General features: G+C 35.5%; 1 protein-coding gene across 5 annotated transcripts in view; it reads right to left on the minus strand.

The window, feature by feature from the left end:
* Positions 1–24,931, minus strand: part of JMJD1C (jumonji domain containing 1C) — a 315,974-nt gene that overhangs the window by 6,645 nt on the left and 284,398 nt on the right. For all 5 annotated transcript variants that reach the window (XM_044239615.1, XM_044239611.1, XM_044239613.1 and 2 more), the window contains 14 exons: positions 22,825–23,026; positions 20,011–20,225; positions 18,701–18,853; positions 15,382–15,471; positions 14,780–14,907; positions 14,372–14,585; positions 13,640–13,854; positions 12,654–12,929; positions 9,551–9,719; positions 8,904–8,994; positions 8,285–8,415; positions 7,737–7,859; positions 4,853–4,992; positions 3,175–3,351 (listed from right to left, as the gene is read on the minus strand). In XM_044239615.1, the coding sequence (XP_044095550.1) occupies positions 3,175–3,351; positions 4,853–4,992; positions 7,737–7,859; positions 8,285–8,415; positions 8,904–8,994; positions 9,551–9,719; positions 12,654–12,929; positions 13,640–13,854; positions 14,372–14,585; positions 14,780–14,907; positions 15,382–15,471; positions 18,701–18,853; positions 20,011–20,225; positions 22,825–23,026 (2,324 nt within the window). The remainder of the gene's footprint in view (positions 1–3,174; positions 3,352–4,852; positions 4,993–7,736; positions 7,860–8,284; positions 8,416–8,903; positions 8,995–9,550; positions 9,720–12,653; positions 12,930–13,639; positions 13,855–14,371; positions 14,586–14,779; positions 14,908–15,381; positions 15,472–18,700; positions 18,854–20,010; positions 20,226–22,824; positions 23,027–24,931) is intronic.

The raw sequence follows: 24,931 nt of genomic DNA on the forward strand, positions 1-24,931 counted from the left end.
GTACTACTTAGATTCTTAAAAATTGTGTCACTTTATTACATTTCTTTCTTTTTTTTTTTAAGATTTTATTTATTTATTTGACAGAAATCACAAGCAGGCAGAGAGGCAGGCGGGGGGGTAGGGGGAGCAGGCTCCCTGCTGAGCAGAGAGACTGATGAGGGGCTCGATCCCAGGACTCTGGGATCATGATCCCTGAGCCGAAGGCAGAGGGTTAACCCACTGAGGCACCCAGGGGCCCCTTACATTTCAAAATAAAAATTGAGACAGCATAAAACAACTAAACTATCCATACTCCCCCAAAAATTGAACCTTGGTACATACTTTGCACAATGTATAAAAATTAACTAAAAATGGATTATAGGTCTAAATTTAAGACTAACCACAATCAAGCTTTTAAAAGAAAATGTAAGAGAAAATGTTTACTATTTTGGACTAGGCAGCAATTTTGGATATACAACAATAAAAGTATGATACATAAAAGAAAAAACTGATCACCTGAACTTCATCAGAATGAAAATACCTCTCTTTGGAAGATATCATTAAGAAAATTTAAGGACAAGCCACAGATTAGGAGAATATATTTGCAAAGTACATATTAGATAAAGGGCTTATAAAGTATTGTAGTTAATACTCGAAACTCAAAAAAAAGAAAATGAAACTGGAAAAATGTATAAAATATTTGAACACAGATTTACCAACATAGATATATGGATGATGGCAAATAAATATATGATAAGATGCTAGACATACTTAGTTATTAAGAAAAAGTAACTTAAACCTACAATGTGATACCAATGCATGCTTATTCAAATGTTTAAAAACAAAACTGGCAATAAGCAGAGGAAATGGAACTCACATATACTACTTTGGGGAATAGAAAATGGTACAATCACTTTGGATAACCACCTGACAGTTTCTTATAAAGTTAATCATACATTTATTTTATGATCAGGAAATCCCATCACTTATTGTTTTTTTTTTTTTTTTAAAGATTTTTTATTTATTTATTTTATTTGAGAGAGAGAGACAGTGAGAGAGAGCATGAGCGAGGAGAAGGTCAGAGAGCGAAGCAGACTCCCCATGGAGCTGGGAGCCCGATGTGGGACTCGATCCCGGGACTCCAGGATCACGCCCTGAGCCGAAGGCAGTCGTCCAACCAACTGAGCCACCCAGGCATCCCACCATCACTTATTGTTTATCAAAATGAAATGAAAATCGATGTTCACAGAAAAACCTATATGCAAATTTTTTGGTGGCTTTACTTATTATTTGTCTCAAGCTGGAAAACACCCAAATGTTCTTCAGTTGGTGAATGGGTTAAGAAATTGTTACATTTGTATAATGAACAACTACCCAGCAATACAAAGGATCCAGGGGCTCCTGGGTGGCTCAGTGGGTTAAGCCTCTGCCTTTGGCTCAGGTCATGATCTCAGGGTCCTGGGATGGAGCCCCGCATCGGGCTCTCTGCTCAGCCGGGAACCTGCTTCCTCCTCTCTCTCTGCCTGCCTCTCTACCTACCTGTGATCTCTCTCTGTCCGTTAAATAAATAAAATCTTTATTTAAAAAAAAAAAAAAAAAAAAAAAGGATCCAAGTAATGTATACACAAAAAAATGGATGAATCTCAGAACTATAGGAGGAAAACTAAGTAGTTGTAGGAATGTCAGATGAGAGATGACTAAAAAAAGGCAGGAGGGAATTTTTAGGAGTAATCTAAGTGTTCGGTATTTTGTTGTGTTACCTAACTATACAGTTCTCAACTTAAAGAACTGCACACTAAAATTATACCTCAATTTAAAAACTGCACTGTCCAGTTTAACTTTAAGAAAATAAATATTGGGTAAGTTAAATATAAAAGGATTTTCAAGGGAACCTGTCTTATATTATCAAAAAATTCTTTCTATTTACAAAGTAGTACAAAATGTACTATTCTCTTAAATAGGCTACTTCATTGAGGGTGTTTTACACCTCTTTTCTGATAAGCTCTTTTCTGATAAGAGACTAGAAGGCAAAAAAATGGTATGTGGGAACTTGAATCATTAATGATACATCTCTGAAATGATCAGGTAAGACCATGGGACAATAAAACAATTTAACATAAATAATGCATTAAACTTAGTATAATTAACACATTTTTTCCTCTAGGAAGTTATTGTCATGAAACAGGTATATTTATTATGATGTTTGTATTTTACTGTCATAAATGCTATTTGATATCTAAGAATGATAAATCTAACCCTGAGCTTGACATGTTAAAAACTAAGCAAATATGATCACTTAAAGAATATTTGTGCTATTACATAATGGTGTGACAATGCTGCACAGGCAATAATTGCATATATAGTTATATAAAATGTGGAAAACATTCCTTGGTTTTAAAAAAAAAAGGACACACATCTGATACATCTCAACTATCAGGTGGTAGAAGAGGTGGGGAACCAACTCTGAGGGTAACTAGCTTTCGGGGTTCTTGGATTTCCTCTGCACACTCTGCTACTATGAGGGCTAAGCTGGTGTGTGGTAGCTCCAGTCTATTTATCAAAATCCACTGTATGCTTTTAATCCAATCCTCCATGCCCATTATCTGTTCTATGCCTTTTTTCCCGGTCCACAGAGTCAAGCCACAGAAACAAAGAGAATGTGTTTATTTTACTTCTTAAAATTTGTGGATCAATAGCTATAAAAATTACATTATCATCTTTCTTTGGACACAATATTGCTATGTTAGCAAACAAGGCAGGAGTTACACTAAAAGCCTATGTTATGGAACGTTCTAGCCAACACTTCATTCTGCTCAGTTTGGTGCCTAGAAAATGTGTGATCTCAGGTCTTAATACTTAAGTGCTAAGTCTCTCTACTGAGAACTAAATATATAGTATGTCTCTTTTTCCTCCTTAAAAAAAAAAAAAAAAAAAAAAGATTTCGATCCACTAAGTGGAAACAATATAAATATGGAAATCTGGCTCATGTGAACCAATTTAAGTTCTCAAAGCATTTAATCGTGTCAGATCTCTTTAAGCAATGGAAAGTTATGTTTGTGGTTTCTTTTTTTTTGTTTGTTTGTGGTTTCTTAATGAAAGCAAACTGGGTGCAGGTCATTCTCTTACTTATCAGGACTTCCTTTTCAAAATCGGTTCCTTCAGTAATAGATGCGTGAAGGATAAGTTCTTGTGTACCTGATGAAGGGCTCCCGCTGGTAAAACAATGGCGTCACCAAGGAACTGAATGAGAGTCCAGGTCCTAACTCCATACTCCTCAAGAAGTCTTTGGCGCAGCTTTTTGTTCACGTACCAACTTTGGTCACGTATCGGATCATGTTCTGGGAGAACTTCAATGCCTTGTTCTTTTGAAATCTGTAGTATGGATTAAAATGAAAATATACACTTCAACTTTAAGTAAGGGAAATGGTAGATTCTGTTCAGATAAATTCCAGTTTCTTTGCAATAATCATCTTTTGTTCTTAGAATCACATGGAACGATACATGTGCTTAAGTTAAAGAAAATAATATTCTACGACAATCTGAAAAGCCAAGGGATATTAAAACAATACTGCACACTGAGATCCTGTTAATAAATGGGCTGTTAATAATGGGCACCTGGGTGGCTCAGTCAATTAAGCGTCTGCCTTCGGCTCAGGTCTTGATCCCAGGGTTCTGGGATCAAGCCCCACATCAAGCTCCCTGCTCAGCAGGAAGCCTGCTTCTCCCTCTCCCACTCCCACTCCCCTTGCTTGTATTCCCTCTCTGAGGTCTCTCTGTGTGTCAAATAAGTAAGTAAATAAATAAAATCTTAAAAAAGAATAAAAAAATAAAGTGAATCATACTACCACCTTCTCAGCTCTTCCATCCACCATGAAGTTTCCATCCATTTGGTTTCTTCTTTATAATTGTTTCAACAGTATAGCACAGAGATTAGGAAAAGCTTAGCTTAGTAGCTTTTTTTGTCAAAAGCCAAACTATCCGTATGTATGAACATGAACATTTCCTGATCTTGCTTTTTTTTTTAAAATGTAAGTACAAAGATAAATATCTTTATATTGCTAACCCTCTAATCTCTGACAAATCAATTTCAAGGGATCCTTTTACTAAACCAGTGAATTAACCATTCTGCTTTAGAAAGCATAATTTATAACATTTTAAGTTAAAATACTGGTAGGTATTGTGAGATAAGACAAGAGGTACAGAGCTACAGCTTCTTTACTTCATACTGAACAGAGATAAACCTTAAGTCCATTCTCAAAGAAAATGCAGTATTAATGAGAAAAGCAGCAATGATGGCCCCTTGAGAGAAATGCCTGTAATTGCATATTTAGCAAATATTTGAGCAAAGGATTGAACTAATCATTCTAAATTAATGTGTTTCATTCAGTGTTTAACAACTAAACTAAGATATGATTACTCAAAATTTCAGTCTATTCAAATAAGTGTAACAGAGCAATTGATGTGGTTAGGAGCAGAATTACTGCCTGTGTCAAGAGCCAAACTATTAATAAAAAAAAAAGATCCTACCTTCTTTAGATGTTTCTATGACATATTTTTATATCCTATAATTTTCACCACTTTTCAATAAGGGTAACCTCTGACTCATCAACAGATTAGTTCGTTATATGAGACAGGGGAGCACTAGCAACTGAGAAGAAGTTGCCATTCAAAGACCTCAACATGAAAAGGGCTTTAAAAGGAGCAAGAGAAAGGAGCTTTTGACTTACAACAATAGTAAGAAGTTCCCTCCTCTTTTGAAGTAAAAATTACCTAATGATCCTATATTCCTGAATGCCAAATTAAGTTACATTAAAAATTACTAAGTCCTTGGCTCAAGGTAAAGAGATAAACTATTTGCGACCTAAATTTATACCTTCTGAAGAAATTCCCTTATCTTGTCAATGTCTTTCCCTGCATAAATATGCCACAGAGCACCAGGTATTTCACTTGAGTCCTTCAATCGTTTTCTTAAAATGTCATCCAAATCTTCCTCCTCAAATTTCTTGAGTATTCCTGAAACATAGGAGAATATTTTCAAATTGGTCATTTAAGACCACCAGAAAGCCAAGTATCCTAGAATAGATCTATGGGAGCAGAACAGTGCCAGACTAGATCAGGACTCTTAGTTAAAGAGGAAGTAAACCCAGTTAAACTGTTAAAGAACAGAAAACACTGACCATGCATAACAAGGGACAGAGTAACGGTAACTTTCCCAGATCATTTGTCTTCTGCAAACCAAGGAACAAGAGACTAAAAACTCAAGGGTTTCTAAATCAAACTTCATCAACTTTCTTCCTGTCCTAAGGAGGTGGTCGTAATAGTGATCTGTACTCATACACCATTTCTGAACTTAAACAAGACTTTCATGGCTACTACTAACTACTTAGTAAGGTAGGCAAGGATCATAACCTCTATTTTATTTTGGGGGCTGATGGGGGGGGGGCCAGACAGGGAGAAGAAGAGAGAGAATGCTAAGTAGGCAAGCACCAGCTCAGTGTGGAGCCTGACTTGGGGCTCAATCTCATGACCCTGAGATCATGACCTGAGCGGATCATGACCTGAGTGTAGTTGGTGCCCCAACTACAGCGAACATTTTAAAGAAAGGTTCTTTTCAGAGTAAATTTATTGCTTGCTACAAAGAATACATGAAATGTTTCCTAATTTGTAACAGTAAATTCTTTCTTAAGTTTAAAGTTGATTGCAAGGATTTCTTTATTCAGTAGGTCCTGAGATCAGGACCCCCATCAGACCCCCTGCTCAGCAGGGAGTCTGCTTCTTTCTCTTGCTCTGCTCCTCTCCCTGCTCATGGTCTCTTTCTCGCAAAATAAATGTACAAAATCAAGAAAAAAAAGGAGGAGGGGGATTATTGGGGTAGGGGAAACATTTTTCATTTTTTATTTTTTTTTGAAGATTTTATTTGTTTATTTGACAGAGAGAGAGGGGGAAAGCAGGCTCCCTACTGAGCAGAGCCCCTGATGCAGGCCTCAATCCCTGGGGACCCCGGAGACCATGACCTGAGCTAAAAGCAGAGGCTTAACCCACTAAGCCACCCAGGTGTTCTGAAAGCTTTTTTTAAATGAAGGCCTCTAGGGGGAGGGAGATGACATTGAGCCACACTTTGAGGCAATTTACCAGGGAGACAGGTAGGTAGGTGGAGGAAAAAGCATATGCTTTAAATAAGCGGGTGTTTCTTCAGGTTTTAGGCATTTACCCTAAAACACTCTCTTGGTGATCATCTATAGAGTGGCAAAAGCTTCAGATAAAGACAGCCATAGGATTACAATGATGTTGGGCGGTGAGCAGGAATAAGGATGAATAACAAAGGCTCAGCATTTGAGGACATGAAAGATTAGTAGAGGAGAAAAGCAGGTATAAATTCTGTATTATAGAACAAATGCGAAAGGGGTTGATTTGAAAAAAGTGCAATGAGGCACAAAAGAGATAATGAACTCTGTGGAGTCACAAGCTTTGAAAAGATAATCTGAACCACAAGTCATACTTTCTGTATTAGAGATAGGACTACAACCCAAGTGTACCTGACTCTCAAATCCTTGGGAGTGGAGGAAGTGAAGGTTTATCGATTATAATCAATGTTAATTTAGGAAGCTAAGAAACAGTATAAAAATGAGTTTCTAGTTTTGGGGGAATTCAGGTTGTGTTTTATGGAAGCTGTCAAATATACAGAAAAGTAGAGTGAATACTATAGGAACCCCCATGTCCTCAGCACCTAGTCACTAAGCTTTAGATACCTCCTTCGCTCCAGATACAGAGCTGGTTATGTACATGGTAGTTGAGTCATGTATAGAATTTCAGATAAAGTACATGTAAACTAGAAAGGTAGGAAAAAAATTCTCTGACTCTAGGAAAGCCTGGGATTCTATAACGTTAGTTAAGAACTAGGGAGTAATATCACAGAAGCCAAGTGCAGTATCTGAAGAAGAGGCAGTGATTGACAGTACATTTATTTCAGAAGGGCAAGCATTCAGACGACCAGAAAGAAACCACTGAAACCACTTATCCAATTGTGATTGTTAGTGAGGGCTGCTGTAAGTAATTTCAGTGGGGCAGCAGGTCTAAGGCCAACGTGCATAGAATTGAAATGTGAGTAAGAGCTGACAAAAGACAGCAAAGAATTTGTTACAAAGGCTGGAGCTACAGGATGGTGGCAAGGAAGACGAGATTTGAAAGTTTTCTTCTGAACAGTCTAGAGTGTACTTCTATTCTGAAGAAAATAACCAGCAGAGAGGAAAAGTTTAAAGACCTATTTACACAGAAGGGGATAGCAGATGGAACAAGGTTTTGGAAAGAAAACTAGAGGATGGAATATAAAACCTCTACAATGGATAGAAAAGGTTCTATCTACTTTGGAGAAAAGATCCCTTCTCTCTCTGATAGTAGAGGGGAAAACATGGATGTCTGAGGCACAAACTAAATCTTAATCATCCTCAGAACCCCAGGACCCAGTTTCTATTCTCCAATAAAGTATTTATAAGTAAGCTTAACAGTTTATTTCCACAAACAGAACATTTAAAGATAAGAAAGGAGCAAATAAAAATATTCATTTTTAAAATTAAAATTTGTTTTATTGAAAAAAGGTAAATCAAACACTGTTAAAGATTAGAATATCCCTATATCCACTGCAATTCTTTTTGCAATCTTTGCTGTTTACTCAGAGGCTGACATTCTAGATAATAAATCCTAGTGTGTATGGTTATTTGGTTTTTTTGCAAAGACCATTATTCTTCAAGTTTCTTTACCTGCTTTTGAGAGAATGCCATTTCCTTTTGCTATGCCAACATAGACTAGAATATTTACAACATCAGAAACTTCAACGTGGAGATTTGTTGTTCCTATGTCATGATCTTTAGCAGCCGCTACACCTGTGTATAAAATTTTATAAAATTTTATTTGACCGAAACCATATTCTAGATATTCCCCCTAAAGTCAGCTCTACGAGGAAAATTTGTTAATTGTAATTTCAGCTTTAGTTTCCTTGTTCCAAAGCCTGCTCCCCAAGAGCCACAATCCAAGAAATTTCCATAAAAATCAAATTACTAGAAAATGTAAATATTTTGCAAGAATTGTACTTGCAAGAATTAGCAAGTACTTAACTATATTGAGTTATTAACTCAAATAACTCAGTTATTAACTATATTGGCTATTAATTTCTAATATACTGATGACTTCAATGGATTACTAAAAAATGGATTTGATAGAGCCTAAAAATCACTAGTCAATTTATCTTTGGACAGAAGTTAAAATGTCATATAATTCCAAGTTCACAGAAATGCAAATATATACCTACCATAGGCACTGCACAACCTGGGTCCTAGATCAGGGCGTACAAAAAATCCTGGCAAATGAGAGGCCAAGTTGAATTTTCCTTCTGGACTACAATATTCTGGCAATGGTAGGCTTTTTAAAAGATCTTCGTATCTGAAGAATAACAACATTGACTTCATCTGAATACAGATTAACTTTCTTGGGTGCCTTCATATACAAATTTTCAAATACAAATTTTCAGGTTGTTTAAACTTTTCCTTAAGGATTCTGCCAATTAACACTTCCCTTGACTTCATTTAGTTTAAATGAATGCCTAACACAAGGACAAGCACAGAACAGAAGTGACACGGAATTCTAAACTGCAATTCTTTCTCTAAACATAGCAAATTAAAAGCATCAAGAGAAGGGAGGTCATAAACAGTACCCCGCATCCTTTGATATTAGCATGTTTTCCTTTACAGACCTAACATAAAGACGTTATCCTGCTGAGAACAGAGATTGGGTTTTGTTCTTAATTTATTCTTAATTGGCAAGGAAAATGCCTGAAATAAAATACGTAGTTCCTTATCCTACTTCTGGGGATAATCTCAGACAATTTCAAAAACTCAACAGTTAAAATAATAAGTTTTAAAAATATATACCTTGCTGGCATCATAGTCTTGAAGTCTTCTCCTGAAGGGCAATCTTTCAGTTTTAAAACAACTGTTTCTCCATTTTTCGTTTTTTGTCGTTCTATAAAGAATGCAGTTTATTATTAAAAGGTAATTTCTGCCTTTTAATTTTTACGAATGTTTGGAATGAATGACTTGATTATTGTACAGTATGTATCTAATGAATGCTTGCTTACTGAGTTTAATTTCTTATGTACTTACATAGTATTAGGACTTTTATTCCTTATGCATTTAGGTATTTGTAATATTGCAAAAATATCCTTTAAAAATCTGTTTACAAGTGTTATTGAAACTAGTCTTACATTTTTACTTTTAATTTTCTAAGTGTTTTACATAACACATGGGGTTTAATATCAAAGGTTTATGGGGTTGCCAAAAATATTCCCCATATGATATAAGTAAACATGGTATAAATAACTTATTTATGGTCAAAGGATATTAGGGGTAGAACCAAGGAATAAGACCTAGTCTCTTGTTTCCAAGTATTTGTCTCTTCTTTATTAGCCAAAGTAATATAGAAGTTTCAAAGATTAAAAATCTGTTAAGTCATGTTTGCAATTTATAATTTTGGGGGGCTATGTTTCAGAAAGCAGTAAAACAAACAAAAAACAACATACTTGAAACTTCTTCAAAACCGTCCCAGAATTCCTTAACATTGGCATTTGAAATAATGCTGTCTTTGCAGTTCAGGAGATCAGCTTGGTGGTCTCCAAAATCAAGACTAATTGACTCCGCCTTCCACAAGCTAATGTTCATTTTCTTATGCACACCAGAAACCACTGCAGGCTTATAAATAAATAAATAGATCGAGAAGTTAAAAGGTATATGAACACTTCCAAAATTCGATTTTATACACATGTACAACAAACAGGAAATATGTTAAGTTTTAGGACTAATGACAAATTGTGAAAATAAAAGGGACTTCTGAAAATAGTCCCTGACCTGAAAAGATACACATAATATACTGTCAATGAGAATAGGTAAAGAGAGAATGCCATGTAAATACATTGCCATTTTTTAAAAAATTAAAATTAACATGTAGTAAATTTTCAGGAACAAAGTCTTAAAGGGCTACTCTAAATATTAAAACATAATTTGTATTACTTAAAACACATACACACGTTCTTTACCTCCAGAAGGATCATGATAAATAAAAATATTACACAATAAGGCAAAACATTACATTTCAAGCTTAATGGCTGACTCCCTGAAAGTAAATCTTTCCTTTGAAATCATATGAATTTGAATTCCCTCAAGGCTTTCTAACCCAAAAACTAACAACTGAAGATTTAAAGCTTCTAAAACTCCAATGCTAATGTAAAAAGACCTCTACAACAATCTGATATACTATCTCCAAGGTTCTGGGTTTTAAAAATTCCATTAGAAGCAAAAGTCTGGGATATAGAAAACAGAGAAAGTTGTGACTTGAGATTCTCTTGTAAAATACGGCATTTATTAAGTCTTCTTAAACTTCATTAAGGTAATTTTATTTCGGGAACTATAGAGCAGAATACCCTAGCTAGGGTTCTTATCGCAAACGATATCTCAAAAAGAAAAGAAAAACAACAAAATTACCTTAAATCTGGTTAACGGCTTACTTGGGGGACCACTCCATTAAACTTCCCTTCAACAGGCTAATAATACATCCAACTACTAAAAATAGGCTCAGCAATTAATTAACTATCGTTGGCAATTCAGGTATTAATTTCCAGTCCCTATTGTGGCTATACAGCCCTGATGCCACTCTTCCTAACAGTAAATCATATTGTTAAAAAAAAAATGAGGGGCAAGTTAGCTAGTGTATTAGAATATTCTCAAGCAGAATTCGTAGGCTACCATCACATCATCATCTTCTCAAAATACTAGAAACCTTCCTATTTTGATCCCTTGCCTATACCTCGAATTCAACTTCCAATCTGCTTTTGCTATCAATTATTTTAATATGTCAATTTGACTCATCAATTACTATCATCTACAGGATAAAATTCAAACTCTTAGTGTAATATACAAAGGCTCCTCATAATCATAACTCTAACTACCATTTCTTACCATTCTCCCACATAACTCTTTTATCTATATTCCAAACAAAACTATTTAACAGTTCCCCAAACACCTGATGCTCTTGTTTATTTCCAACCTCTTGTTCACATACAGAAAAATTTCACTTAACCCCTGAGGCATCAATTCAGACTACCATTTCTGAATTAGTACTCTAGCCTAGTCATTGCCTCTTTTGGTTTTTTACAGCACTTTAACAAAGTTCTTAGAGTATTTAACATACTTCTTAAAATATTTATGTGACAGCTCAAGCACATAACAAATCAAGTGGCCTAAATTATGACCTGCCAATGGCATCAGGGCTTCAAGGGGAGCCAACCAGAACACCAAGAAGAAGAAGAAGAAAAAGAAGGAGAAGAGGAGGAGGAGGAAGAAGAGGAGGAAGAAGAAAAAGGAAACAAAAAGCTAAATATTGGGGTGCCAGGGTGGCTCAGACACTGGGCATCTGCCTTTGGCTCGGGTCATGATCCCAGGGTCCTGGGATTGAGCCCCACATTGGGCTCCCTGCTCAACGGGATGCCTGCTTCTCCCTCTCCTACTCTCCCTGCTTGTGTTCCCTCTCACTGTGTGTGTGTGTGTCTCTCTCTCTCGCTCTGTGTCAAATAAATAAACAAATAAATAAAATCTTAAAAAAAAAAAAAAAGCAAAATATTGTGTATGTGCAAAACATATGTATGAATTTTTTCTGGGGAGAAAGGAACCAAGTTTTCTTCACACTGTGAAAAGAATTAGTGACCTAAAAAGATTAAGAACCACTGCACTAAAATAATTTATTCATCTTACTTGTTTTTATATGACTTAATTTTTATATCCTTAATGGCCAGCACAAAGGCCAGATTTTATGAGGAGCTCAATAACTACCTGCAGAATGAAGAAAGTAAAATAAAATTGGAAACGATGTTTTCCAGAAAGAAAAAGACAACATAAATACTAAATTATGCAAATTGTTAATTTTGTTCATAATTTCTTTTTTTAAAGATTTATTTAATTTGACAGAGAGAGATAGATCACAAGTAGGCAGAGAAGCAGGCAGAGAGAGAGGCAGGGAAAGGAGGCTCACTACTGAGCAGAGAGCCCAATGTGGGGCTTGATCCCAGGACACTGAGATCATGACCTGAGCAGAAGGCAGAGGTTTAACCGACTGAGCCACCCAGGGCCCCCTGTTCACAGATTCTGCATTAATGTAATAAACTGCCATCTGAAATTAGTCCCATTCTATGAAAACTCTGGTCAAAGAGAAAATAATTTTCATTTGAACAGAATTAAATGTCATTCAAGATTTGATGAACTAATGTATAAATAAATGTTCTATAGACGAACATGAAAGGCAAAAACATCTACGCTTTTAGTCTGAGGCAAATGCTTCTATAGATAGGAGTCTGTTAACTGGACTAAAATACAAATGTAAAAAAGAAAAGTAGCGTATTTTGTAAATATATGGCTTTATTAAAAGTCTCTAGACTGATAGCTAAAAAATTAATACCAATCAGTACTTTCCTTTTAATTCATATAAATCTGGCCCAAAAGATAAGAATTCAGAAAGAGTAATTTTGGTAACCTTTTTGTTTTTGATATTTTACTTCCAAACGTGTTAAGTACTATCTTTCCCCTTTCTTCCAATCCAACCAGTTGCAGTTTCACTAATCACCTTAAAATACTCACTTGTCCATGTTTCCAACACTCTTTGAAAAGCTTCCAATTATTAATATTTTTATAATCTTTAAGCCACAGAATATGCTGCTCACAGATCCAGGAATGTGGTATATCACTATATAATTTGTTTTCCTCCATGGGTGATTTTCTGCTCTCTTTAGGCTCTTCTTTTGGCTCCGGTTTTACATTTATTTTAGAGGCTTTATTTGGTGGAATTTTGTTTTCAACAACTGAAGCAATTATGTCATCAAGAATGTTTGGCATGGTCCTTCCACTTTTACCACTCTATTTGGGGAAAAGTTGTATTTTGAGAGGAAATGTATACATTTTTAAACTTTCACTTTTACTACTCATATAGCAAACAACCAACACGAACATTTTGTGTGCCTTCAAGAATATGTAATCATGTCAGTGGATACACATCTATAGTCCCTACACTGTTCCTAACAGATAGGAACCAGAAGTTTGGTAGTCTTCTATGTTAGAAACTACCAGATCTGCAGAAACTCTAAGTGTGGCCTTTTGTGCTCGCTTCGGCAGCACATATACTAAGTGTGGCCTTTTACATATTTTAGGACAAGTGCAGAGGAGACAGGTGGGTAGAATCTCCCATATACTTCTAAAGATCACTAAAAATTTGTGCCTACCTATGCAATTATTGTTTTTTATTTTCTTCTGCTACATAATTAGAACAAAAACTGATTACCAAATATTTTGAATAATAAAACATTAACCTTGTGATTTATTTCCCCTACTAGATACGTCGTTTTCAAATTCTGAAGGAGTCTCTTAGGGCTCTTCTCACATAAAATGCCCCTCCCCCAGCCTTTTTCACCTGGGGGGAAAACCCCAATCTCCAGCTTTTAAGCTATGAGATTTATAATGCAGGAGGAAGCATGCTCAGCATAAGTGTATTTTATTTCATCTGCATCTATTTCTTGTGTAGTTCACAGCTAAGGTCCATATGAAAACCAAAAATCTGGCATCTTACTCACTGGGGTTCCCATTGAATACACTGGGGCAAAGGCAATCCCAGCATCCGTAGAACCCACACGTAGCTTGCCAGCGGTTGTGGTCAGCAAATCTCGTAAAGTTGAGCCTTGCTCATTATTCTGGGACACAGGAGGTGATGTTCTGCTATTTGGAGAATCAGGGCTGTCTTGTTCTTGCTCTTCTTTAATTTGCTTTTCAAGGGCAAATTCTTTGTTTTCTGAAATACAACATTTACACAATTCAAATAAAATAAGCATGCTGTGAAAGTACAGAAAAAACTGGGACCCTACATTTGATAGTGAGAGGTAAAAAGTGTAGCACTAGTGATTTATTCACCTGAACATACACCAGAGGATGGATTAGATCCTTCAAAATGGAGTCAAACAGTTTGAATATGAAAAGGCCTTCCTCAATATCTTACACATGTAGCTGAGTTTGCACCTGTCACAAATGAAAAATGCTACAGCTAAGACAGGGAGAAAGTATAGTTTAAGTTACAAATCTACTGCCCTCCAGGCTTTAATGATATGCTCATCGACAAATGATTCTGTAACTAATTCTGATATAATCATAGGAAGGTGTGTTCCTAACAGTAGAAAACAATGTTTTCCTGAATCTAAGCCATTCATAATGTAAGCAAAAGACAAATGTAAATTGTAATAAGTGAATATTACACACTAATGTACATTGTTGGTTATATTATGGTCCTCTATTATATACTTAATGATATTTACCTTTTTTTTCCTCTCTGGACTTTTGCTCTGCAAGATCTGCTAACCAATGCAGCGGTGACTGGGATTCTGGAGGAGTTAACTTGCTGTCTGTGCTTTCGTCACTCCCTGGGCTGCTGTTGCCTTTACTCTCAGACTTCTGAGGGTTATTTTGCTGCTGAGACTCAGGCATGCACAGAGAAATTTTATTACTGTGATTTAGAACATTCTGTAAAACCTGTAAGGATAGAGCAATTGAACTTTTAAAATACTACCTTTTCAATCATTCAAAGTTAAAAGTAGTAGTTATATTTATACAGTAACATAGAAAACACAAGTTTACCAAACACAAGTCCTAAATTGGATTTCAAATATCAAAGCTGAGTAATTTAACTACGTGTTTCATTTGAATAATTAGATAGCTGTACTCACTTGAGATACACCATTCATTGCAGGAAAATTTCCAACTTGTATATTCTGTTTGTTAGTGCAATGACAATGGGATTTAATACCGTATTTTTCTCTAAGAGTGTGCATTGCATCTAGAAGATCTGTCAAAACTACAAAGAAATAATAGTGGTTAATAAAAGGACTGCCCCTAGTTGTTAAGATCCTAAAATATTTTCCTGTTTTTCTTGTACTGGTTTTTCTGTGTCCTTTCACTTTTCTTCCCAATTTTTTCTTCATCTCTTCCATCTATTTCAGGTTTGATCATTCAGCCAAATTCATGTTCTCTATTCTTTATTCTCTTACCTCTCCTATTAAAAACTCAGTATGCTCAAAAAAGGGAGACTATCTTAAATCTAATAAGCATTTTCATTATAGTCTAGTTCTCCCCCTCTAAATGGATCCTCTGGGGCTGGGCTTGCCTTGGTAGCTTTATTACACAGAAGATTCTAAGAACTGAACAAGAACAATTCAAGATTAGATAAATCTTACCTCTCCAGTCTATGATACTCCTACATACTCCTAAATAATCTAGAGCAAGCAAGACCCATTACACTACTAAGTAAATAATGTGCGTTAATACTTACCAGAACCGGGTATAATTTGAGTTGGCATTAAATGTTTGTGATCATGAGGCTGTCCCTTCACACACTTCATCCAAGCATATAGTTCTTTATCTGTATGATTACAACATACATACTTTTATATATGTCATGGTTTTATAATTGTAAAATTGGTGGCTTATATATAAAGAGCTTAACAATTTTTTTTTTAAAAGATTTTATTTATTTGACAGAGGAGAGCAAGCACAAGCAGGGGGAGCAGCAGGGAGAGGAAGCAGCAGCCCCTGCCACCCCCCGCTGAGCAGAGAGCCTGATGTGGGACTCAATCCGAAGACCCTGAGACCATGACCTGAGCTGAAGGCAGACATTTAACCAAATGAGCCACCCAGGTGTCCCAAGAGCTCAACAATTATATAAAATGTCAACGGTAGGCTTCAATGTTCAGTTTTTTAAAAAATAAGACAGCTCCATCATTCTCAGAATTTTATAAAAACAAGGTACAAAACTGCTATGTTATTTAGCCTTTTCTAAAATTACCGTTATTTATTGTCATTAATGTATTTGTTATCTCTGCCTTATTTGATTTTAGCTTCTGTAACTAATCGCCTTTTATCTCTTCACTATTTTCTGTGCCCAACAGGGCTGCTGCCTGATCTTAGTACATTAAACTGACACAAATTTGAGACGACTGCTAACTATTTTCCTTTTATGCTTTCAAGACATGTAGAGGAACTGCCATGAGGTGTCAGAAAGCTGCTATTTTATACAAAATATTTAACTGTTATTACTGCCTTCAAACAAGGCTCCATACCTAGAATTGTAAACATACTAAGGCATAGCATGAGGTAAATACTACATAGGAAAAATACTCAATTATCTTGATCTCAAGGAAATCTTTTTCCGTAAATTCAGTGACACACGACAACTAATGTTGTGACTGTAACAGCTTCAATAAGTATCAGAAAACTCATTATATTCAGCATAAAAAATATCTACAACTATGATTTCATGAAAAGCTTCAGAGTAAATAAAATTCAAATCCAGTCTAAAATGGCTAAAACTGCTTTTCTTTAAAAGCTTTCCAACTAGGGGTGCCTGGGTAGCTCAGTCAGTTAAGAGTCTGCCTTTGGCTCAGGTCATGATCCTGGGGTCCTGGGATCCAGTTCCACACCTGGTTCCCCACTCAACAGGGAGTCTGATTCTCTCTCCCGCTGCCCCTCTCCCCTGCTTGTGCTCTCTTGCTCTCTCTCTGTCAAATAAATAAAATCTTAAAACAACTGCCAACCAAAACCCCAACTTTCCTTTCCAGAGCCTACACAGTAACTTATAAATGTTTTCTGTTTATATTTTAGACATGCTAATTACCACTATATATAGCTACAATCTAGTCAATATGAGTTTATTACAATATTTAACAGTGAAATAGATATACAGATAACAGAGTACAACTTAAGGCATAAAGGTTAAACTAAAAAAAAAAATACAGTGACTGACAGACTATGCTTTTAAAATTAATAGTACTATGAATATTAATAGCAACAGAACTAGGTTTATTATACATACCTTATCTTATTCAAAAAATACAACATACTTATATATATGCATATAATATAGCAAAATATAATAGATTTTTTAATTTGGAAAAGGAAAATAAAAGTGATACAGAGTCAGGAAAAAGGAATATAAAATGCGTGTGATGAAGTTTTCTAATGGTGCAGCTAATTCTATTATCAGAAAATATCCAAATATATTTTTATAATTTTGAGAATAGTGAATGCCTAAAATCCATTCCTTTAAAAAAAAAAAATCTATTTATTTTATCGGGAGAGAGACAGAGAGACCACATGCAAGCACGCGTGTATACTGGAGTGGCAGAGGGAGAAAAAGTTCCAAGCAGACTCTGAGGAGTACAGAGGCCAACGCGGGGCTCAATCTCAACCCATGAGATCATGACCAAGAGTCAGACACCTAACCGACTGCACCACCCAGGTACCCCTAGAATGCATTCCTTACTACAGTTTCATATTTTACTCATATTTTCCATCTTTTGCATATCACAGAAACATCCAGCCATGATGTTTGGAAACATGTCCCTACTCCAGGGGTCTTTTTGGTTAAGTGCTCAGTGTCAAAGAAAAAGTTAGAAAGGCTTTCGTTACCAGTGGAAAAGATACTGATGGCTAACTCATGGTTTATCTATCTGATAGAAAATTCTGAAAAAGATCATTTTTAGATGTTAAACAGCTTCTATCACTAAACATGACTTTACTTCTAATAATTCCACAATTTGAATCCTCTCATTTCATGATGACTTTATCCCAAACAAATTACTGAAAAATTTAGTTACTTCCTTTTTAAATTTTGTATGATCTCTAGTTGTACTAACATGCAGAACACCTGTTTGTGCCATTTTATCTAGAAATTAGAAATAATAGCTTCAGAGACTACTTTTATATATAATAAAGACTTTTTCATTCTCTAAGAACTAGAGGATAAATGATCCTGACGGAGGCATATTCTTGAACATTTTGATTTGAATTTTATGGTCTTAAGGACAGAGAACAAACTGAGGGTTAATGGAGGGAGGTGGATAGGAGGTGGATAGGAGATGGACTAGATGGGTGATGGGTATTAGGGAGGGCACTTGTGATAACTGGGTATTGTATGTAAGTGATGAACCACTGAATTCTACTCCAGCAACCAGTATTGGTTATACAGTTAATTACGTTAACTTTTAAATAAAAATTTGAAGAAAAAAAAAAAAGAACTTTGTGGACCAATTATTTTAAAAAATCAGTTTACACAAGTAAGTGTAACAGGTTCTAGAATGGACTTCAGGCTCCTATACACTGGAATCTGAAAGTAGCAAAGCTTATTCTAAATTGGGCTACATTAAAGAACTACCTGCTGGAGGGGGCCCCTGGGTGGCTCAGTCAGTTAAATATCTGACTCTTAATTTTGTCTCAGGAGAATGAGATCCAGCCCTCATGTCCACACTCAGCAGGGAGTCTACTTGAAGATTCTCTCTCCCACTGCCCCTACTCACACCCCACTTTTTCTCTCTAAAATAAATAAATAAATCTTAAAAAACAACAATACCACAACTACCTGCTTGAAATGAGAGAGTGGATCTTACTAATGAGGATAAAAGGATATAGATGCAGTTTTTATTCTAAAAAATCCGGCCATTAATAAACTTCACAAAGCTTCTTTAATGTAATATATTCAAAATAAAGGGAAGTAGGGGGGAAAAATCCCCTCACATACATATCATTTTCCAGATGAGTGATCCTAAAGAAAATGAACATTACAAAAATTTCAGTTTATAGAGTTATAAACCAACCTCTAGAACTCTTCCTTTCCTTTGCCTTGTAACAATCTAAGCAGACCACAAATCCACATTTTTGGCAGACCCAATGAATGTTAAACAATGTTGCTTCACATGCATCACACATTTCCCGGACTCCTCTCACTGCTCTTTTCCAGGCAATTTTGGCTGAAATACAGAGAAATAAAAATTTAAAGGCAAACATGGCTCTTTCACACACAATTTTTGCCGAAATACACAAAAACAAAAACTTAAAGGCAAACCAAGAACATCAAAGGATATATTAACTAAAGATCAACAGATTTCTTGAATTAGTCATTCTCTTCAGAAGATTTACATCTAATGGAGTTTATCAACATTAGCACTTTTAAGATTGACTGAATAATTCTCTTTGTGAGGGACTATATGCTGTGCATTATTGAATATTTAGTGGCATCTGTGACCTCCACCCATTAGATGCTAGTACTCTATCACCCACCCTCAACCTTTCAGTTACACAACCAAAAATGTCTCCAGTCATTCACTGTTAAATATCCCTTGAGGGACAAACCACTGATTTAAGAGAAAAGGGGTAAAAGACACTAACATTCAGAGTAATTCATGTTAGGTGCTTTACCTATTTTTACACATTTAAATATAATTAACTACTTTCTAAACAAAGCTATGACAGTTATTCCCATTTTATAATCATACAGTTAAAAGCAAGGAGTAAAGCTGAGATTCAAATACAAATCCATCTAACTCTAAAGACTCTGATGGGGCACCTGGGTGGCTCAGTCGGTAAAGTGGCTGCCTTCAGCCCACGTCATGATCCTAGGTTCTGGAATCGAGCCCTGTGTCAGGCTCCCCTGTTCAGTAGAGAGCCTGTTTCTCCCTCTCCCTGCTGCTCTGCCTACTTGTGCACTATATCAAATAAAGAAAATCCTAAAGAAAAAAAAAAAAGACTGCGATGAACCACAGCCCCTTCAAAACTTAAGTAATTGGTATGGACTACGTCTTTCTCTGGCAAATGCTGAAATTTCCCCGTTTCACTTCTGAAACACCCCTATGATGCTAACTATAATAATATAATAACTATTATAACATAATAATGGCAGAAACAGCATAATGCGATTGTGATTTCACCAACTGTTAATCCATTCATTACAGCCTCAGTTGGAAAATATGTTACCTTAAGTACATACAGGTGCATTTGTATGTAAAAAAAAATGTCATCAAAATTAAGTATCAATGAGACTAGGGAAAATTAGGGACTTAACCCCATTAAGTATACTTGAGAAATTTTAAAAGTGAAATGTGTACAGTTGTATATTTAACTTCCTTACCATCCTTTTTCACCCAGGACAAAGCTGTTTTTTCCGATGTTACTAACTGACAGAACTTATCACCTATGATATCCAAGATGTATTTTGAAGTTTCTACATCTAGTTCATCATCATCGTAATTTTCATGTGTCCATAAGCTCATAGCTTCATCATCATATTGGTCAGGAGAAGAAAAACCATCTATTCTAACCACTCCATTTTTACTAAATGACAACCTGAAATATTAAAACATAAAAGGATTAGATACCTAAACAGAAGTCCAGTTTTATAAAGTTGTAAATTTATAATTAATTTACATTTTATATTATAAACATATAGTTATGCTAAAAATAAGAAAATAGGGTAGTCCTTCATATACACACATAATTATTAGTTAAATGTAACAAATTTAAATGACTCCCACAGTGTTATACAAATGGCAATGATAAGCTGCACCAATTTTAGGTTATTCAAGAAATAAGATTTTTTCAATCAAATATATATTATATCCAAGTGTTTGATGAGGACAAGAGTTAAAATCCTGGCCAAATGCTCCTTATAGTAATGCTGTTATTTTACACATAACCTAAATCAAGACCGTCTGAAGTTGAAAATGCCCTAAATTGAGGTGCCCGGGTGGCTCAGTTGGTTTAGTATCTGACTTGGTTTTGGCTCAGGTCATGATCTCACAGTCCTGAGATCAAATCCTGAGTTGACCTCTTGCGGTCGAGTAGCCTGCTTAAGATTCTCTCTCCCTCTGCCTATTCCTCTGTACATCCCCTCTCTCTAAATAAATATACACATACATAAATAAAAAGAAAATGCCCTAAATTACCTTAAGATGTTCACTGGGAGGATTAAAAAAATGCCAAGTACAGATACATTATTTTCATTAATTAAAATGACTATTTATGACTAGGAGGAACAAGGATGACACTCTCAAATGTTTATTAGGAACCCAATTATGTATGTTTAAGTTCCTCTCAGCTTCTGACATCCAATTCATGTAATTATTCAATTCAGAAAATCTTAAGGTAAATGGAAGACAAAACTGCCATTCTTTTCCTTGTTGGTGGTTATTTTTGTTATCATAGTATTTACTCTTTTTACTCACAATCAGGGGATATCAGCATATTACAGTTTATTCTCTTTTTTCAATGGACACCAAGAACATTCCTTTTACCACCATTTCTCATACTTTTATTGCCTAAGCTTTTCTTCCTTTTTTTAAAACCAGATTTATCCCTTTGTTATAATGCATCATTTCACTTCAGCTTTGTGTTATTATTTTTATCTGACTCTTTCCTTTAAACCTGTTTTTTTTTTTTTTCTCTCCTTAGAGAGGGGTGGGGGGAGCAGCAGAGGGAGAGACTTAAGCAGACTCCATGCTTACTTAGCAGGCAGCAGACACGGGGCTCTATCTCACAGCCTGAGATCATGATCTGAGCTGAAATCAAGAGTAAGACACTTAACTGACTAAGCCATCCAGGCGCCCCAACCAACTTTCCTTTTGATTTCTTTTTCATCTTTTCTGCAATTCATGTGTACGGCCTTTTACAACTATTCTTTAAAGTTGTCTGTCCTTTGGGGATTATTGGCTAGAAAGCCCATGAAGTAAAAATAAGAAACAGAACCTGTTCTTTTCCTACCAATACATTTCTTAGAGTCTCTACTGGGCTACCAGCATAGGTATATTTGCCAGAACAAAGTGTCTCCTAACCTCTTAGGAAGATGATGCTGATGATAAGGAAAATAACAAGCTAACATTAATATATCATTCAATTGCACTTGGTACTAAACTAAGGACTTAATGTACTTTATCTCATTTAATCATGAAATTACTCTGCAGTATGTATCACTATCACTAGTATTATGCGTATGAGGCAGCCTTAGCTAAAATAAAGTCATACAGGAAGTAAGAGAAAGAGCTAAAACTCAGGAATGAATGATTCTACAACCTGAGACATTAACGATTAGTCTCCACTGGCTGGGTGACCCAGCTATTCTTTTTATTGAACTTTTAAAAGTCTATGGGCCCCTGGCCGGCTCAGTTGGCTGAGTGACTGCATTCGGCTCAGATCATGATCCCGGAGTCCTAGGAGCAAGTCCTGTGTCGGGCTCCCTTCTTGCAGGGAGTCTGCTTCTCCCTCTGACCCTCCCTCTTCTCATGCTCTCACTCTCTCATTCACTCCCTCAAATAAATAAATATTTTTTTTTAAGAAGTTTTAAAAAAGGTCTATATATGACTTTAATATTGAAGAATTATTTAGTAATGCTAATATTACAGTAGGATGTGGGAGAGTAACAACTACAAGTTGTTTTTATACTTACTACAAAACCTGTGAAATGTGACAGGACCTGGTACTGACATCCTTCTCCTAACTCATATTTTTATAGCTACACATTTAACAAAAGTATGGGTAGTCCGATGTAATGCAATGACTTTAGTTTAATGCCTAGACTTTTACCTACATTTATAGGCTATTTGATTGCTAGCTAATACACAGATATATATATAAATAAAACACTGTTTTGGTCAAAGTATATAAACTTTCGGTTTCCTATTATTTTCTAGAAAAAATAGTAACATTTTTTCATGAAGGATGAATAAATCTTTCAAAGTAAAAGGCCATATTAACACAAGTAACAATATGAATTATGAATTTAGTCCCATAGTTAGCTACTATTAAATTTACCATTAAAAAAGTTTAATACTTTTATAATGTTTCAGAAACAGGGAAGCTCAAAGGACTCATTTCCACCTTTATATGGGACCCTAAGAATGACAGTATAACTTCCAATAGCGAATAAACCTAATTACTTATTTTCACTTACCGTCTAAAGTAGTAAAATCTACAAAACACTGGTGAATGAGTTGGTTCTTCTCCTTTTTTACTCCGAATAAGTCTACATTCCCGGCACTTTTGCAAATTAGGCCCTATCTCACAGCAGGAGTCATCCTGTAAAAAGGATTCCCCAGTTTGCTTCAGCTTCTTGACTTTACGCCAATCTTTTAATACTGAACGAGGGATACCAGCTGTAAAACCAGTAGGAAATTATTAACAGGATTAAAATTTTTTTAAAAAGCACGTACACTCCTTGAGATAAAATTCAAGACAAGTACACAACTGTCATAATATATTAAGACTATAAAAAAGAACCAAAGACATTATAGTTCTACATCCTCATTAGTAACAGAAAAGTCCACAGCAGCATTTCTATTTACTCACTTTCTATTAATCAAATGAACTCTTATTGTCAGTATACTGGAAAGGCAGAGCCGAGTAAATCTTCCAGCTGACTGAAATCTTTACATATTAAATATTCATATTTGTATAACAGCAAACACAGGAATCATTGATTTTCTATGTGAATCTATAGCTAAAAATATAAGCCCTTCTACACAGGAATTTGGTATATGCAGGAGAAAGTTCTTTTAAGATCCACCCGAAGAACATGAAGACCAAAAGTTAATACTTTTAGAAACTGCAGGCTAATTCAAACATACCTGTATGATTTTGAAATATTTAATCTGATTCTCCCAAGTTAAGTGTGGCTCATTAAGACAAATGCTAATTTTAGAATACCAGCATTTGAGAGAAGAGGGGTAAGCTATTTCTCTTAGTACCTCTCCCTCATGATGATGCTCTCCATTTGATTCAATATACTGACAAGGCTGTTAGTACCTTCTAGAAAATAAAACGGTTTGAATAAAATAAAAAAGCCAGTATTAACTTGACTTTTTGATGGTGGAAAGAAAAGCATCAGATAAGTCTAAAAAAAAAAAAAAAACCTCAGATGACTAATATTTGAAGAAATTATTTATTTATACTCTACATCACTGCCCCATGTTTATTAACTTAAACTCAGCTGTTGTAATAATACTGCCTGAAGTTATCACTCATCTAGAGGGCAGATTAAAAAATTAAAAGCAGGGGTGCCTAGGTGGCTTAGTGGGTTAAAGCCTCTGCCTTTGGCTCAGGTCATGATCCCAGGGTCCTGGGATCGAGCCCCACATCAGGCTCTCTGCTCAGTGGGGAGCCTGCTTCCCTCCCCCCGCCCCACCTGTCTGCCTACTTAAGAGCTCTCTCTGTCAAATAAATAAAATCTTCAAAAAAAAAAAATTAAAAGTATGTTTATTTAAAAACAACCTATATTGGGACAAGCCAATATCAAACTCTTAAAAGTATACTTACAATATATCTGTATGTCAGTTATGAGATTTACTAATTTGCTATTTCTGTCATGTTAAAACATATTTCCTACCCTGTGTTTTCTAATTACTCAGATGTTGTGGAACAGAGACAGTATCACTATTCTCCCGAGACTATACACTTGTTGCAGAAACAAGTATCAGACCTTTAAGAGCTCCCACATCACTTACCTGTGCATAGTATAAGCGGTACAATGGCAGCAAGGTAACACATCTTATATTGTGTTTAAGCTCTGGGACGACCCATTTAAAATCTGCTTCCAGTTATTAAGACCTTTTAGGATTGTTGCCTGGTTCTTTAAAATGACATGTTTCCCCCTGTTTTATTTCTAACTTAGGGAAGCCATCTGGCTTAATTCACTAAAGAAAGACCTATTACATGCACACAAACCACTTATGGAATAAAATGTTTCCAGAACCTTATATAAAGGGTTTATTATCTCTTCCACTATATATAAGACAGATTTCCCGTATAGAAAATATAAAAAATTCAGAGCTTTTAGAAGTCAGAATGAACGACAAAAATGGTACACCACTCATAAATTTTTACTTAGCACACTTGCCTCCAATCATTTACTTACTTGTTTACTTATTACACTTAGAATAAGCTAAATTCAATCTATTTATATTTTGACTAGAAAACAACTATTAACACCAATATGCTTTTACATGCCAGGTAACGGAACAGTTCAAAGAGTATGGATAACCATACCACTGTGAACCACTTAA

The sequence above is a fragment of the Neovison vison genome, chromosome 2 (genome assembly GCF_020171115.1).
Source record: "Neovison vison isolate M4711 chromosome 2, ASM_NN_V1, whole genome shotgun sequence".
NCBI classification, from domain to species: Eukaryota; Metazoa; Chordata; class Mammalia; order Carnivora; family Mustelidae; genus Neogale; species Neogale vison.